Source organism: Pelmatolapia mariae, linkage group LG18 (assembly GCF_036321145.2).
Source record: "Pelmatolapia mariae isolate MD_Pm_ZW linkage group LG18, Pm_UMD_F_2, whole genome shotgun sequence".
Taxonomy (NCBI): Eukaryota; Metazoa; Chordata; class Actinopteri; order Cichliformes; family Cichlidae; genus Pelmatolapia; species Pelmatolapia mariae.
Window position 1 is genome coordinate 35181269 of NC_086243.1, and position 12447 is coordinate 35193715.

The 12447-nt window shown below is 46.0% G+C and overlaps 1 protein-coding gene across 5 annotated transcripts in view; it reads right to left on the bottom strand.

The window, feature by feature from the left end:
* rasal2 (RAS protein activator like 2) overlaps positions 1-12447 on the bottom strand; it is a 67005-nt gene that overhangs the window by 51003 nt on the left and 3555 nt on the right. For 2 of the 5 annotated variants that reach the window (XM_063461190.1, XM_063461189.1), the window contains exon 1: positions 4410-4666. The exons of 2 other annotated variants lie outside the window; for them this stretch is intronic. In XM_063461190.1, coding sequence (XP_063317260.1) covers positions 4410-4584 — 175 coding nt within the window. In that variant the 5' untranslated portion in view covers positions 4585-4666. Of the gene's footprint in view, positions 1-4409; positions 4918-12447 lie in introns of those variants that run through there. One more of the 5 variants, XM_063461188.1, reaches the window with a different exon arrangement.

Consider the following 12447-nt stretch of genomic DNA (forward strand, 5'->3'; position numbering starts at 1 on the left):
ACACACACACACACAGTTGGGTTAATTAGACCCCACTTAGCAGTAGCTGTTCATTTTCACATGGAAACTGAGTGTGAGAACTGGGAGGGTGAATCAGGCTCTTTTCTGTGTGTGTGTGTGTGTGTGTGTGTGTGTGTGTGTGTGTGTGTGTGTGTGTGTGTGTGTGTGTGTGTTTACAGAAGTGAGAGCTCTGTGGTTTTTATTACCCAGCATGCTCTGGGCATGCTGGAAACTTTCACACTGTGTCTGTTTACAGCCGCTTCTGTTCACGTAGACACATTTACTGCAGTCCTGAAACTGTGTACAAATACTTCACTGTGCTACACGCTGTACTGCTCTGTGTGCTCTTCATTACTGCTGAGTCACAGCAGAATCAAACACGGTGACTTGAGGCTTTCTGCAGATTAAAGTTAAGCAACAGAAAGCAGAGGAAAGCCGATCTTTATTTATTTTTGTTAAAATGCTGAATTTTCTCACAGACTCTGGTCTGTTTGGGTTTCACTACTTCAAAGTCTCAGGCAGAACAAACTGAAAGATCATAAAGTAGAGGGAAAAAGTTTTCAGAATAAAGACCTAGGTTAGTTTCTTGTTTGCTCATAGTCATGTCGTGTTGACTAACCCTGCTGGCACGGCTGGTGGGGCATCGCCGCTCTGAGCGACCACACGACGGTGTAGAAATCATAGAGGAAGAAAACCAGAAGCTCTGCGTGCTGAACCTGCCCGAGCGTTCAGATGTTTTTAAGAAATAAACCGAGCTGGCTGTACATCTGTGGGTGAACCACAAGCAGGAACTAATACTACAAACTATAAACTACAGCCTCCAGAGCATTGTAGGAGCTGTAGTTTATAGTTTGACACGAGACTGAAAGTAAAAGGAAGAACAGCCTGCAGCAGGCTGCAGACCTGTGCAGGTGTGCCCCGCCTCTCGCCCTGTGACAGGCTCTAGGGCACGGCGACCCTGAAGATTATATCTGCTGAACTGAAGTTTTGAGCCAGGGTCAGATTACCACTCATCACAGACTGCATGTGGGACCGGCTTAGACCGGATTTTAAAACTGATTTTAGGCCAAGTTTTAAAACTTCTTTCAGATTTTGTTCATGACTGATTTTACACTGGTTCCGAGTTTGAATCAAGACTGGTTTAAAACCTGGTCTGGAACTGAATTTGGACTTTAGCTTGGGCTTGTTTTAGGTCTAATTTAGCACTGCTTTGAAACTGGATTCAAACTTGATTTTGAGATTGAGTTAAGACTGGTTTTAAACCACTTAGGGGCTTAAATTTTTTGGACTTTGGACTTTTTCGAAATGTTTTACGGTAGATTTGAGACTGGGTTGGAGCAGGTGATGAGTAAAGAAACCTAAGCCCAAACTCAGTCTGTGGGGTCTGCTTTAGGGCTGCTTTAAAACTAGTTTCACACTTGATTTCAGTTTAGTTTAGAACTGGTTTTAAACTTATTCCGGACCAGTTTCTGGGCATAGTATTGGACTTATTTTAGGAGCACTCTAAGGTTGCTTTGAGACTCGTGTCTGTAACCAGGTTAGGACTGGTTTTAAAGATGTTCAGGACCTGATTAGAAAGAGTTCAGAGAGAATTGAAATGTTTTTACGTTTTCGTCAGTACTGAGGTAAAAATCTGACAGTTTTCTGTACATCTGTGGGTAAAACCACAAGCAGGAACTTCTGATACCCAGTTCATGCTACAGTTCTACATTCCCCAAAGCATTATGGCAACTTCAGTTAATAATTTGAAGCAGGTTTAGAAGTAAAACAATCGAGGCCTCTGCAGGCTGAGATGTGTGAAGCTTCTGAGCTCCCACCAGTGCTCCCAGCACATCAGCAGCTTCTGTTCCTGACTCTCCTCTCACACCAGTTTCCCATAAACCACCAGCTCAGACAGATTAAATTAAATCTTTTTCTACATCCCTGATCAGCTCTCCTCCTCCTCCTCCTCCTCCTCCTCCTCCTCGATGCTGTGTTCAAATTTCCGGCGAGGCTGAACGCTCCGATGAGCGTGGCATGCCGGGGATGCTGGGAGCTCACAGATAACACGCATCATCTCCGTTTCAGGATGATGGATGACGACAGAAATATATGCGTCTATCAAACAGGTCGGACTCTGGCGAAGCAGAGACACGATGCCCAAAGGCACACATTAATCTGACACGGTCACCAGAACGGTGTACCACAACAGATCCCATTTCCCTCATAATACAAGCTTTCAGTGAGAGAGAGGTCAGAGGTCAGAGACAGGCGGTGGAATAAAATCTGTGATAAGGAACCTCTGGAGTCAGAAAATATTAGAGTTCACACATCGATACTATGAGAAGGTCCCAACCCTGAATCCTTTCATCAGTAAGCTCACAGGAACATTTATGTGCATGTCTTTAAGCTCACAGTGGACTCAGATCAGCTGCTTTGTATTTTTTACATCACGTGTTTTGAGCACATTTCAGTCCCTAATGTGCCTGAGCATGAAATATTTACTCTGCATTTGCAGTCTGTGAAACGTGCAGCATCTGATTTAAAAGGACAGCCTGAGCTCTGATGGTAAACAAGAGCCAGCGAGGTGAGGAGATCCGGCACGCTGCCAAAGATCCAAACCTGCACAGCAGTAAGGAGACCAAAGACAAAGCAGTTCTGCTCGGTGCACCTTTGCACAGGTTAGCACGACTTTCATCACTTCTTTCCTGGTTTCATTCGCTCTGAAATTATTTATAATTCAGGCCCAAACAAACTGGACTCCAGGACTGCTTCACACTTGGCTGGTTTAAATCTGCGCTGACCTTGAATTTGGACTGAGGTGGATTTTTGCAATGACTCGTTTCTGATTACATAAAAACTGATTTCAGAATCGGGTCTGTTTTTTTCATGATGTTCAAAAAGCTTCTTCTGCGTACATACACGGGTATTTTATTGTGTTTTCTGAATTTCTATAGACTTCGTTATTCAAAGATCTCTGTGGCTCTGATATCAGCCAAAGAAAGAATTAATTCAGACAATTATTCATATTCAGAGGAGCTGTGTTGGAGAACTAATGGGACTTGGTGCAGCAGCGAGTTCTGCATGAAAACACACATTTATTATCTGCAGGCTCTACATGTTTCCTCACGTGAGGTTGTAGTGGAAACTGCAATTAGCATGACTTAACCTTCAGACTGGCTGAATGTCTGGGCTTTACACACTCTGCATGAATGTAAATGTTTGGTGAAGCAGCTGCAGACAGATTTCCAGCCTTCAATCAGGAGGAGGAGGAGGAGGAGGAAACCTCTCTCTGAGAGCACAAAGGATAGCCGAGGTTTTCCTCCCTTAGAGTAGAATAAAGCTGCAGGGGCCACAGGAGAGAAAAACATCACTCTGCTTTAACTTCACCATGTGGGGATTTTTGTATCATCCTCATAATAATAGTTCAGGTCAGTTTCTGAGGCAGTAATCTAGCGGAGGTAAATTAGGAGGTAATTATACCGTATTGATAAGACAGACTGGTTGAACTATGTTTTAATGTTTCGCTCTACCTTGGACCGACGTGACCGTCACACAAATGATGCTAATGCTGTTAATGTTCTAGACCTGCGTGATCCAGCTAAATCTGACTGCTCTTAATTTAATTTGACCGCTGAGATTTTCAAGGCCAGAGCAACATTACAACGTTCAAGCAAAAGAAAACAGACAAACAAACAAATTACAAATTATGCCGAATGTGTTGCATGTGGTGCATCACACAGATACCTGCTAATTGATGCTAATTAATGCCCAAATAAAATCGTAGAACCCTGCAGACCTTAGCGACGGTCTAAGTGCAGTAACCTCACAGCAGCCATATTACTGGTCAGATGATGTCATTAAAAAAGCTCTGAAAGGCTCCAAAAGCACAAGCATGGCCCTGAAGTCCAGTTCGGGGCCTCCAACTAGCTGTGGTGAAGCCTAGTGGACAGCTAGCAGCTACACCCGCCTGCGTCTCCATCCACCTGCCAGGCAGAGAGGCCATCCCCCTAAGAATGCAAACTTTAGACTTCAAAACTTTGATCCCAAAAAACAAACCAACTCGAACTATGAGCACATTGAAGCGAACACACCAACGGACTGCTCTTTAACATTCAGGTAAGGATTCAAAACTCAGTTTTAACAGCTCGGTTTCCCCCCGAACGAGGTTCCTGTTTATTCTGAAAGTTCTGCTGTTTGAAAGAAAATCACCCGGGAAGACTTGTGGAGAATTCTGGGGGATTCCCTTTAGAGAATAATTCAGGCTAGTTCCTGGTGTCTATTTGTGTTGGCGTCAAACCTTCTGAGCCGGAGTCAACACAACTGTCTTCTCTTCATCTCATCGTGTTTTTAATATGTTAAGTGAAAATGAAGTTGTTGAAATTAAAACTTTATGAAAAAGGACACAAGCATGACGTAGACACCCCTACCGTCCTCTCCTCCTTCATCTTCGCTGCCTCCGCCTTCTTCCCTCAGAACTTTGCTGATCCTTCGAGACAGCGAGCTGAAGAAGCTGCTGACGGATGGCGTGCTCCTCTCGGCGTCCGATTCTACCTTCCTGAGCGGGTCCCTTATGTTGTCGTTGTCGGCGCCGGGCTCGGACATCGACCGGAGAAAGATCCTCTGCAGGGCGCCGGGCTCCCCGCTACGTTTTTTCGGGTTTGGGAGGGTGCCGAACCTCGGCAGGCTGAGCAGTCGCCGGTGAGAAGGCTCCGTGGTTTGTGCTTTGCCCTCGGGAGTGGACGTACCGGCCGACCTCGGCGCCTGGCGAGCAGATGTCTCCCATTTGTATTTGTCCAATAGCTGCTCAGAAGCCGGTGGGGTGTTGGTTCTCCGCCAGGGCCTCCTGTAAAAGTGCCAGTGGTACAAGGTCCCCTGGATTAGACCCTCACCGCTCAAAGGGTGGGCGCCACTTCCACTCATAGTCTAGCACACGCAAGCTTCCTCCAGGCAGCAACGAGCAGATGGAGGCCCCCAAAATGGCCGTCACTGCTGGTTCGCCGACAGCTGTGCTGTGACACGGACACACGACCCCGGCGGGTCGGACGGATGAGGATTCGTCAGGTTGTCCTCATGTGCACGCCGAGCTGGAGCTGCTGTTCGCTCACTCTCTGTGGGCTGACGTTCGTCTTCCTGGGAGGAAGTCAAGAGCCAGAGAAAGACCGAGGCCAGCCAATCAGGGCTGAGCAAAGGCAAAGCAGCAGACTGTGGTTTCCCCTATGAAGACTACAGTGTCGAGCATCAGCTTCTCCTTTTTCTGATCAGTTTCCTGGTTTGGTTCTTATTCAGCAGCAACGACGATGACGATGACGCAGAGCTCTCATAATGAATCATATGGATGGATTTAGATCTGCAGACTTGCTGCAGTTTGCAAACAGCCTGAATTTTGCTCCAAAATAGGCGGGAAATCCCCCTTTCATACTTCCCACATTGGCGATTTATGCACTTTGTGTGGGACCAGGATGGGTTGTAGTCTGTGGTGTAGGGTGGGCAGCTGGAAATAGTAGGTGGATGGAAAGAAAGAAAAAGGGTTTCGGTAGCTGAAAAGTAACCCACAGAGTGCCAAATTCAGTCAGTGATATCCTCTAATATTTATAATACTTATTTCCATTTTATACATAGCAGCTAGAGAATGATCTGAAGAACAGGAGGCAAGATCTGTATGTTTACTATCTATGAAAGTAACACAGGCCAGAATACAGTCTGGATGTGCTGATACAAAAACATTTAACCGGTATAGTTGAGTTTAATTTAGTCAAGCATAACTCTGTGCTTACCCACATTCAGGCCAGTCATTCTCTGTTTAATGGGTTAAATTTCTGAGCTCTCAGGCCTCCATACATGTTGTGAGTCCCTAAATATTCATGAGGACTGAAGAATGTCCCCCCCGCCCCGCCCCCCGAGGCCTCTGTGACCAGAGAGGAAACAGGAGCAGAGTCCCACAGAGAGCAGGGAGAAGCTCTGAGGACACTTTATTGAAGCACCGCTGATAGAGAAGCTTTGAAGCAGCAGAAGCGAGATAGAAAAATCCCCGCAGCTCACTCCGCGAGTCTCATAATATGGAAATGAGGAGGTTTGTTGTCGTTGTTGTTCAGGCTGCAGGTTACATGTGAGAGCGTTCAGTCCTCAGTCCTCCACGTGGAGCTGGAGGTTCACCTGCAGCAGGCCAAACATGGCCAAGATACAACCTGAGGGCAATCTCAGGCTGCAAACAACCCCTGAATATATATCATCACACACTTTGTGACAGTAAAAAAAAAAAAACCCCAAGAAATATCAACCAGCTCTTCAACAAGCTCCTCCCCCCAGTGGCCGGACTGCAAGTGGACTCCATCTCCGCTGTTGTGAAACGAAGCTTGTGATGATAGTTTTCACCTCGTGGCTCATGAACCAGTTCTCCACCTACGGCAGGTTCTGGTCAGAGTGACCATTCAGGTCACAGGAACAGGAGTACCATCCCTGTCTGTGACGCGTAGATCCTACTGCAGCCCAACGCGGAGGCGGAGTCTGTGGGACCCGCAACAATGACCTCACCAACCCGCCGGTCAGCTTGGTCTCATAAAAGTCGTTTGTCCCTGATCGTGGACACAAATTGACCTGTTTTTATGAGATGGTCAGTGCGGCTTTGTAACAGGAAGTACATTTCCTGTGCAGAGTTTTTGGCGAGCATGCAGTACCAAGAAAACGGAGCTTTGGGAGAAGTTTTAACTTTTTACAATTTAAACCCAAAAAGTCGCTCTAAATAGTTTTTAATGATTATTACTAACATATTTTAATTAATACCAACATTTTCAAAATAATACAAAATAAATAGAAACCTCTGTCACGTTTAAGAATCAAAATGTGGTCTCTGACATGAGCAGCAAAACCCCAACACCTCCAACCTCTGAGAATATTCATTTTGTGTAAATGGGCACAAATAGAGACCGGACGGATGAACGATCATGTTCAGAGTCCCTGACTAGTTACAAACTGCCGTGAGACTGCGTTACAGAAAACCGGGACACAGAGTTGAGCTCCTGGAGGATTTAAACATGTGCTCCTCGTGGCCCTGATGGAGTTAGGAAAAAGGATCAAACTCTCTCCAACTCTCAGATCAACCTTCTTCTTCTTGGGACTTTAAAGGCACGCCGCCCTGGCTGACCCACATGTCAGCCCTGATTGGATAATGAAGTGACGCTGCATGTAGGTCAGAGTTAAGACTCGGGGAGGTTAAGAGGACTCAGAGGGAGGCAAGTCCTCCTCGAGCCAGCGGAGACTGACCGAGTCTGAGGCCAGAGGTCAACATCAGGACGAGCGGTTCCTCTTCCACGTCAGTTTAAACACGTTCACGCCAAGTCAAAGCAGCTAAACGCACAACTATAAACACTTCCTTTAGAAATTTAAAAATGAGAGCACGGGCGCTGCTACAGCTCACCTGACTGATCAGGCAAACGAAGGCTATCGTGTCCACCCGAGGTCAATTCCTGCGTTTCATTCCTTTATACTTGTCCCTGCTTTCTGATCTACACTGTGCTGTCCAAAAAAGGCCAAATGCAAAAAATAAATCTTACAAATAATGAAAGCTCCTCTTAAGAGGCTGTGGACAGATTTCTATGGATGGATTCAGGATAAATTTCCAATAAGATCGAAAGAATGGGACGTTTTAGACCAAAACCGGCTCGCTAACGTCGAACATCATAAATACCTCAGACAACATTATAAATCTAAATTGCAATTTCCAGGTGTAAAACATCAAGGCTCAGGCAGGTCTCATTTTTACCTGCATTCAGATACCAGCCTGATCTTCCAGCCCCGATTCTAACAGCTCACTCTGAACCGGACTGATGCTTCTCCCCAATTTCCTGAGTTTAAAGGCCAAACAGGAAGTCTTACAAACATTTATGCTCCTCCAGAGAAAGGAAACAAAACAGGAAGAGAGGAGACAAACAGGAAGTCAGGTGGAAGCCAGCAGTGACACGGAAGACGTGGATTAAAACTTCTCTGGTGAGTGTTGTGGTATAATTTACAGTCTTATTGCATTAAAATGAATCAGTGTTATGAAAACTTCTGCACAAAATCAGAGCGGATCAGAAGCGCAAATTGATCCATGATCGATTCTCAGATTCAGCTACAGAAACCTCTCACTGACTGCAGACTCGGTTCAGCCTTAGTTTGGTCGTTTTTCCTCATTGACAGACTCGACTGTTCACTTTCTCTCATTCTTCATTAATGTGTCTGCATTCATTCAAAAAGTGATGCTGAAATCTTCCAGGCCCACATGTTTACACATAAAACTGCTGCAAAGCGAGCAGAACAGGCTGCAGGACTGACCCGGGGCAACAGCTTAAAGTTGCTGGTGCCATTCATCAGGCACCACTTTGTTCACTTTTCATCTCCGTCCTGCAGGAAGCCAGGAGAAGAGCTGGCAGCGGCAGCAGCCTCCAGCTAAAAATAACTCGCAGCCATAAAGAGAGCTGTAAATCAGCAGCTGATAGCACCAAAGCCACTTGGAGCTCAGGAATCCAGGCTGGAGACTCAGCTGGAGGCCGGCGGGCTGGCCCTCGACAGTCTGAGGACGGAGCACGCTTCCAGAAAACAGGAAGTTCAAGATCAGCGGCTGGATGTGAGGAGGCCGCATGAAACGCTCCAAAAACATCAGCTGAAAGGAGCCGAAGCAGCTCCAGATTTTAACCTGTGACAGCAGTGGGACGGTAGATCAACACAGCGGTCTGTGACACCACCACACGCCACCTTCCCATCATTCACACATACTTCAGATTAGCTAAAACAGGGGCCCATCCAACATTTGACAAAGTTACAAAGTTCATTTGGAGAAATCAATCAAATGAAACAATGATTCTTCCAGGAGCATATTAAATTACAAGCATCTGATGGATAAACTACTTATTTCCAAATTAATCGGCAGGTGAGTGAAAGCTCCACAGCAGCTAACACACCGACCCCGAGGCGATAAAGTCAACTTCTAATCCGAGTTTGAAGCCTAAACAGAGCTGAAAATATCAACTTTAGAGCCTCGTGAAGCCTGCGACAAACAGGCTGATAATAATAATCACGTAACGAGACCCTGAAGCGAGTCGGCTGATGTTCTCGAGGTCAAATTAACTTTGAGCAGGCTTAATCGCCCAAACGTCAAAACACTCAGGTGTTTATTTAAACTACAAATAAGGTGTCTGATTGGTTGTTTGGCGGTGTGAGCGTCCTCCTCAGACAGCAGCAGCGTTTGGTGCTCAGACGATTGACTAATCCAATTTTCATCCACAACTCAGGCTTTAATCTGCAGCCGCTCTGACACAGTGATCCACTTCTGCTCTCTGCTCACAGCTTTCAGAGTAGCAGACGTCCTCTGAAGTAATCTGATTACTTCCTGCTGAATTCAGGAGCCTGCTATCATGTGACACATAAACAGGAAAGCTGGTTTCCCCTCATTAACCTCTGAAAAGGGAAGAAAAATATAAAGCATCTGGAAAGTTCACCTGTCAGTCAAAGAGGCCACGCCCCTATTTTTGTAAACTTTAAGCCCTAATACAATTTAATCAGGTGTGTTATAAAAACCTTACCCCACAGTTATAATGAAGTAGATAAATTAGCTATAGAGACCAAAACTGCTGCGACTGACCCACTAAAATCCTTTAACTCAGAGTCACTACAGTGCACACTCCACTGACAAGAACAGCATCTTTTACCTCGAGGTAAAAAACGGCCTTGCTGGTTTACTTTGTGTGACTTTTACATTTTTATTGGTCAGTTTAGATCCCAAACAAACAGTGAAAACATTCAGGTCCAAGACTACTAACCATAATCATTCAAGGAGGCAGACAAACAGCTTGTGTGTTATAAGATGTAAAATCATAGATTTTGTGAATGAAGTCTGGTAGAGTGTAACAGCTAAATGTAAAGTATATAAAACACTCAGATATTTATGTCTTGTACCGGTTAGCCTCATAAGAGAGGGTTTCTTTGTAAAGGTATAGGATGAACGATCATTTTATTTCATTTGACATCTATAAATAACAGACACAAATCTTTTTAGTCACAGTTTGTTTCTCCTGAATCTAAAACAAACCAAACCCTAATTACCACAGCACGCTGATTTCCCTTCACATCAGACAAATAAAAACACACATCCAGCGCTTTGCGATTACGACGAGTGCGTGCCGTCCCGGAGGATCCTCCGGTGCTTTTCCCACCCTGCCCTGAAATAGACAGCAGCTTTTTTTGGTCCAGAGAAGCAGGACTACTCCTGTTTTGTTTCAGAGAGGAAATCCTGCCTCACCGCCCCCATCCTGAAAACAGCCAGGCCTGTGAGGAACTTTCCATTTCCTGCTCCCATCAGCCTCCATTGTCCTGAAGACCACCGCTCAGACCTGAACCCATTCCCCGACACTGATGAACCACACCACCACTCAGACACACAGACTCCGGGCGGAGATTCCCTGAAGATCCCTGAAGATCAATCCGACTCTTAGAAAATATGTTTACATGCGTCTCAGTTTGAAGCAAACGACCACGCCTTCTATTCCTGCCCCGGAGCCTCCACGTCAAACATGAAGCACTTCAAACACACGCCAGTGGATCACATCCATCGTTCAGTCCTCACCAACTCATCATCAAAACGTCAGGCACGGACACGCCCACGCCAAGCGCTGAGGCCAGCCTCGCGGTTGAATCCTGCGTTTGGGATCCGGCTCTAAATCTTGTTCCGTCTGTTTACGCACACACACAAAAGATCCAGGATTTTATCAGCCGTCACAGACGACACACACTCATACAGAAGATCAAGCTTTTAACTATTCTCTGAGCTAACCGCTTATTTCCAGCCAGATTTCTCACGTAGTGCAACCAGCCGAGTCTGTCCACAACCCTGGAGACTGCTCACAGACTCCTTCTCATGAAGTGATCCCACCAAAGCTTCCCATCATTTCGCCCCTTTCTCTCCAGCTTCTTCCTGCTTCTCTTGCTTATAAACGTTTCTTTGATTCGTGCAGACAGCCCCAGCTCAGAAGGAATCAGAAAATTGAAGTATTTCAATACGAGTTTGAAAAGCTGACAGAAACCATCATATTCTTAAATAATCAGCTCGTGTGGCTCTGTATCCATGTTCAGGCAGATGGATTTTATTCCACTTCACATCTGAAGGAATCTGATCAAAGCTGGAAGAAAACAAAAACAACCCATCACCTTGTTTTTCTCAAACTTTGATTGCATTTCAGTAAAAGAACCACAGCTGATGTATCGGCTCATCTTTCCTGCACATCTGTCCCTTTTTTTCTGGACCTCAACATCCTGTTTTCCAAGATAAGATGTACTATATTTATCCCAAAAGTTGGGAAAGCACCCACTCACGACAGCTTTACACTTTTTACAGAACAGACTCGGCCAAAGAAAACATCTGTTTCTGCTCGTTTCTCACGTGCAGCCTCAGAGGAACGTGACGTCCCGTCAGTCCCGCAGGAAGCTCAGGTGTGAATGGGCTCACCGACAGCAAACTCCCAGAATCCCCGTCCAATATGGAGGATGAGAACCTCAGTGGGGTTTCAACATGACAGCAGGAGGAGGGAAACCTTCGGAGTGTGAGTCTGCCGTCCAGACACCTCCAACAGGTTTCCACGTTTCAGCTGCAGCCAGTGTTGAATTTATTCATCGTTTCTTCTCCGGATAAATCCTCGGAGCAGCCTGACGATTAATCCGTGACGGGATGAAATAATACAACACGTTCTCGTGTTAACTCCTGACACTCTCAGCCGGTGGGGTGGAGGAGGAGGAGGCTCTGGGATGTGTTTAAGCGTCTGTCTGCGGTCAGCTTTAATAGGCTTACGTACAGCAGCCTTTCTCTGGATAATGCTCTCTGTCGATGCTTTCAGAGGGACGGTGGATTCAAACAGCGGCAGGAGGAAGAGCTTCATCTGCAGTTTGATCAACGTCTCGCATCGATCGCTCTTTCATCGCCTCATAGTGTTGTACGTCCATCAGGGCAGAGCGTCCACCACAAATAAAGTTATTGAAACACAACGTAACACACACAGACACACAAACACGGACACACTCTCTGCTTTTAGGATCGGGCAGGCTGGACTCTTGGGCCCAGAGGTGACTGTACACAGACCAGAGGGTGGATCACTGAGGTATCACCTCACACCTGGTTAGCACAGAAATGAAGGAACCTGTACGGGAGCATCACACACACACGCACGCACACACACACACACACACACACACACACACACACACACACACACATATCACAGCAGACATATTATAGGTCACATGATGTCATTAAAAATGCTCCAAAAGCCTCCAACAGCACCAACATGGTACTGGGATGAAAGCTAGGCGAGAGCTAGCAGCTACAGCCGCCTGAGTCGCCATCCACCTGTCGGTCAAAGAGGCCACACCCCCTAATAATGCTAACTTTAAACAGGCTTTTTTAAAGCCTGTTTAAAGTTAGCATTATTAGGGGGTGTGGCC